The sequence below is a fragment of the Physcomitrium patens genome, chromosome 11 (genome assembly GCF_059467195.1).
Source record: "Physcomitrium patens ecotype Gransden chromosome 11, ASM5946719v1, whole genome shotgun sequence".
Taxonomy (NCBI): domain Eukaryota; kingdom Viridiplantae; phylum Streptophyta; class Bryopsida; order Funariales; family Funariaceae; genus Physcomitrium; species Physcomitrium patens.
This window is the reverse complement of record NC_143420.1, coordinates 12,303,190-12,308,000: the sequence shown is the minus strand read 5'-3', so window position 1 is coordinate 12,308,000 and position 4,811 is coordinate 12,303,190. Positions and strand designations below refer to the sequence as shown.

Genomic DNA, 4,811 nt, shown 5'->3' with positions numbered 1-4,811 from the left:
TGAATTCACAATTCTTGCCGACTTCAATGTACCTCCCCTATCCTGAAACCTTAATAATAAAAAAATAAAAAATGATTTAAAAATATTAACAATTCGAATCAACACGTGCAACCGCAATTGATTATGATCACAACTTTGAGCAGATACGGCCATAACCACACCCTGGATCAAGCCAGTTTCAGTCCCTCTACTCTAGATTTAATAAATCTAGAGCATTCGGCTACATCTCCACAGCAATTTGCCCTAATGTTCATTCACCCATTACACCATTTCTATTCAATGGTCACATTTTTTTTTTTATTATGTCTTTAAAATAGAATTAAGGTTCGGGCGAATTAATGTTCACAGAGCGCAGGAAATATTTAGAGGTCCATGATGGTTGAAAGAATCTTCCGCATCATCTTTAGTGTAAAGCAAGTTCTTTGCCTGAGGATCGGTCCCACAACAGCTTGAAATGGAATCGACCATGTCCATACGCTATCAAAAACGAGCACATAGTTCATGTGGATTTTCAAATAAGATAAGCTTGGCGAGAATTATCGAAGCTCCAGCAGCAAAAGATGGCACCAGAAACCGAAATGGATTATAGCAATCACACATCCACCAGTGCAACTAACAAAATTGCACATCTCAATCACACGGATACAAAGATCCTATGAAGGGTTACTCGAAGCCTTGTTGATTCATAGGTTGCACTTTGCTTACATTTGTTTCAAAGACGATTTCAATATTTGAGATCATCTTTGTCGATCAGAGGCCTGCACAAGTGAGAGCAAACGCAGCGGCACCGTGCGCTTCCACAATAGCACCGATAGACTTCTCGACCACGTCTAGATCACGTCCGTCCCACAAATCGACAGCCTTGCAGACCAAGTAGGTGTTCTCTGCGACTACTCCACGTCTAGGAGGGTTTCGCCACATCTGAGCAAGATACGACCATGCATCAGGGAATATTTCGTGAAACCGAGAGAAAACCGTTCTTGACTTGAGAGACGGCACGAATCTGCGGACCACTGTATCAATACCCACTGACATTTGGGCCTCCTTGGCATCCAAATTGAAGAAGACCACATAGAATACCTTATCTGAACAAAATTATCAACAATTCAGAAGTCAGTTAGTACAGAAACACCCAGATTCACACACTGTATAATCCAACATTATTCATAAATACCACTGCAACTCAGGTGGCCTCAAAATTGAACTTTCACACATTCAAAAGTCCTCGCGAGTTCTGAAGATAAGGCACTTGAAATATCGAGGTCAAACCTGAAGGATGCCTTGCCACCCAAATGCGTTCCCCAGCGGTGTCGGCAACAGAGGCACAGAAACCAGTGTAATCGTTCCGAAGTTCCCCGTCAAGTGTCAATCGCCATAACTGTGCACATGCGTTCTTAGACATCAGCAAGCAAGACAAGACTCGAGGCAGCATATCCTGACTAAGGATAGATTAGGGCGTGGTGAAGAGCATTCAACAAACGAAATCGGATGTGTGACCTGATTTGGTTCTCCACGACTACATCCTGCACTCTCAGACATCCTTGCTTGCTGCACGTCGCTGTTCGGAATTCCAAGGACGTCAGCAGCAAGACATCCACTTCGGTCGCGGGGTGACGAAATGAAGCCAAGGTTAGAAGAGGTGGTGACTTCCTGTGACCCATTTGTAAAGGGAGTCCACTTAAAGCATTCAAGCAGTGGATCCCCACCCCGGCGCCACATCTTCTTACTCGGCGCCTCACTAGTCCAACAGACCTCATAGCCGTGCTTGGAATGAGGTCCAGGCCTGAGTGACCATCGCCGTGGACTGGTGTTCTTGCATTCACTTAATCCAAAGTGGGAAGGCGACCTACTCAGAAGCTGCGAAACGTGCGAACAATCGTTCAACTTTGAAATTTTGCACCAAATCCTTTTGAAACCCAACAAACTCGTCGAATGATGAACTCCAGCCACCACTTCTCAATTCGCCGAAAGTTCTGTGGACGGCGTACCTCATGATTTCCCACACTATGAGCGTTGATCTCCAGCATCCGAGTATTCGTGATCAAAGACAGGGTTGCACTGTCCATGGCCCGCAAGTCCCCACCGTACATCAAGGGGCTTTTCGCTATCGCCCAAAGAGACACCTACAGACAAGGATTTAACACTGGACGTTGAGGCTGGTGATGATACACAAGGGACCTATTGATTGGAATCAATCTTCAAGTCTTACAGATACTGTGCAAAAGTTCAACAAATATACCCGCCAAAATTGGAAAAGAACGATGGCAAGGCCAGATATGCGGAGGGGTTCGAAAATGCACGTAAGACTTACTTGCGTGCGCTGTTCAGCTGGAGTTAGATTGCACCATCGATGAGGGCCAACAGGAGCACCTGAAAAATTTCGCTTCGACAGGTAATTATCTCTGAATCCACTCCACATAAAGCGCTAGATGATCAACCAACCCCAGATAGCACCACAAAGACGGATTATTCACAATTCCCTATTGAGGCGCGGAATTACCAGGGTCGGTGAGCCATCCTAGCGGCAACATATCCAGGTCTGCCCAGGAACGGCCTCGTGCATTCGTAGCTCCTATCAATCCTGCTGCTGCAAAGTCTCTGTTGTCCAGATAATCGAGAAATTCATCAAATACTCAACACAAAGCTCAAGGAGAGACAAATGCCTGTCAATGCTGCGCATGCCTAGTAGTAACATCGAGTAGACGCACCTGGCAACATCAAAATGCGTCTTCAGGTCCGACCATAAGTCCCAGTCGTCTCCAGTCACACGATACATGTTGACCAAGCTTGATACCTCCCTGCCCATGTCCGGGAATGCCTGCACACCCGGCGACAGAGAGTACACAATAGGCCTTCCAGTTTCTGCAATGCTGTTCGCTACAAGTTCTATCTCGCTCAAGCGAAAGTCCTCCACACCGAAGACGCAATCGTGCTTGACTGCACAGGCAAAAATGCATCATTTCATAACAACTTGGGGGTGTAATCAACGGTTTATTTATGAAGTGCAAACAACCGGTATTTTGCGTACAGTCTTCACGGCCAGTTGATAGTTGAGGTTGAAGACTTACTAAAATCTACGCTCCATGATGCGTATTGGTCGTAGAGAGATTTGACGAAAGCGCGCCCTCCCTCAGAAGTCGCGTCCACGCCCATGAAGCAGCAGGACATCCATCTGCACGCCGTTCCCGGGACTGCGATGTCCGCAGCCAGCCATGGCCGCCTACTCGTATTGTGCGGACTGCCCTGACCAAAATACTCCGTGCATCCGTTAAACACACATCAATTGGTCGTGACTGCAATGAATTTTACACACCCAGAATTGGAAAGCCTACAGTGTTCCCAGAAATTAGGTCAGGAGCTGCACCTTGGCGCCCAAGATTGGAGTGTTCGCCTCCACAGCAGCGCTGCTGATTCCCCGCATCACATGAATCCCAAATTTCAAACCCATAGCATGCACTTGTTCTGCAACGCGAGCTAAGCCACTACCATCGCGAGACGACGGCCAGCGACCGGGATCCGGAATTGGACGACCCCATTCGTCGATCACGTCGTGACCGGCTGACCACACTGATGCACCCAATTCAAATTTGCGGTACCACAAGAAGTCCACCACCACATACTGCGCGATCATTCAATCCCACAATCGTCAACAAACCTATCAGTTCGGGGACATTTGAATGCTCGGACGCAGCAGTAATGCAACGCAGCAGGGAAGCAGATTAGGTTGCCCCAAGAGTACCTCGTAGCCGAACTTGAGAAGATTTTGGGAGACGAATTTAGCATTGTCGAGGAATTCTGCTTCTGAGACGATCCACGAAAATGAGTTGTACGAGTTCCATCCTCGCGGTGGTGTTTCAGCCAACTTCACATGCGCAGCTGCTCCCTCAGCTCTGCCCAGCCCCATAACAAAAATCAGATTTCCACGTTACCAACTAAATAACCTGCGTCGAGGGACGACTGCGGGCATTACTGTAAACCGCCGGCACCATAGCCAAAACTTCGACAAAGAAATTCTAGACAGACTGGATTGCATCGCAAAACTCACTTGCACAGAATCAGGAAGAAGAACGTCACGAACGACACAGCAGCTGATTTGAACCGTGACATCGTTACTCCATACACCCGGTCTGAAACCAACACCCACGGTTCCTCTCACGACGAATCTCAAACAGTGGCAAGAACGAGCTCACGAATGAAGAAGCGAGTGATCAAGCAGTCGAGAAGTGGGATGTATCAATTGCAGCATGGGACCAAATCTCGCAGTGCAACAACGAATGACCTAGATAGATTCAACAACAGGCCATCTCCGACCTCTGCCAGTGCACGCTTCAATCGGTTTCAAGTGTGTGGGGTAATGGTGATGCTGCTGCCTCGAGTTTGCCGCATTGCTGGTGAAGCAAACAAATTATGATCCAAGTGAGCATGACTGTTGTTGCTTCGATTCGAGAGCTCCAGCTGTGCCAGATCACGACACAGCCAAGTCGGATTGCTTCTCCAACACGGGGTCGTCACGCAGACGCCGCGGCCACGTCTCTACTCTCTCTCTCTCTCCATTGTGGATTCCCTTATCCTACATTCTCGCTCCGAATTCCATCCCCTTCTTCATCCATCCATTATTTATCATCCATTCAGTCGCAAATTCGTCCATAGGTGGGTCGGTGCTTGCCATCCTAATGGATCCTCGTTTGCATTTTCTTGTATGTTTTTTTTTTTTTTTTTTTTTTTTTTTCTTTTCTTCCATTCCTGGTATCAAAATTTCATCACTTTATTTATAGATGAAGATACTTATAAGTATATAATCCTCAAGCATA

At 47.1% G+C, this 4,811-nt stretch overlaps 1 protein-coding gene across 1 annotated transcript; it reads right to left on the bottom strand.

The window, feature by feature from the left end:
* Positions 1–651: 651 nt before the first annotated feature.
* Positions 652–4,532, bottom strand: LOC112288973 (alpha-galactosidase 2). Its single transcript, XM_024533784.3, has 11 exons — positions 4,046–4,532; positions 3,740–3,890; positions 3,365–3,619; positions 3,069–3,243; positions 2,709–2,937; positions 2,501–2,598; positions 2,312–2,370; positions 1,989–2,123; positions 1,498–1,857; positions 1,270–1,378; positions 652–1,085 (listed from the first exon to the last, which is right to left on the bottom strand). The coding sequence occupies exons 1-11, from the start codon at positions 4,105–4,107 to the stop codon at positions 751–753; spliced, it is 1,968 nt and encodes a 655-aa protein (XP_024389552.1). The 5' UTR covers positions 4,108–4,532; the 3' UTR covers positions 652–750.
* Between the last annotated feature and the right edge of the window lie 279 nt (positions 4,533–4,811).

What these genes read in the sequence shown, in the direction of transcription:
- LOC112288973 (XM_024533784.3), bottom strand. Translation starts at nt 4,107, where the DNA reads ATGTCACGGTTCAAATCAGCTGCTGTGTCGTTCGTGACGTTCTTCTTC. An exon ending in ATCATGGAGCGTAGATTTTA is followed by an intron (nt 2,938 to 3,068) that starts GTAAGTCTTCAA and finishes TTGCCTGTGCAG; the next exon opens with TCAAGCACGATTGCGTCTTC. An exon ending in GTCGTGGAGAACCAAATCAG is followed by an intron (nt 1,379 to 1,497) that starts GTCACACATCCG and finishes GCATGTGCACAG; the next exon opens with TTATGGCGATTGACACTTGA.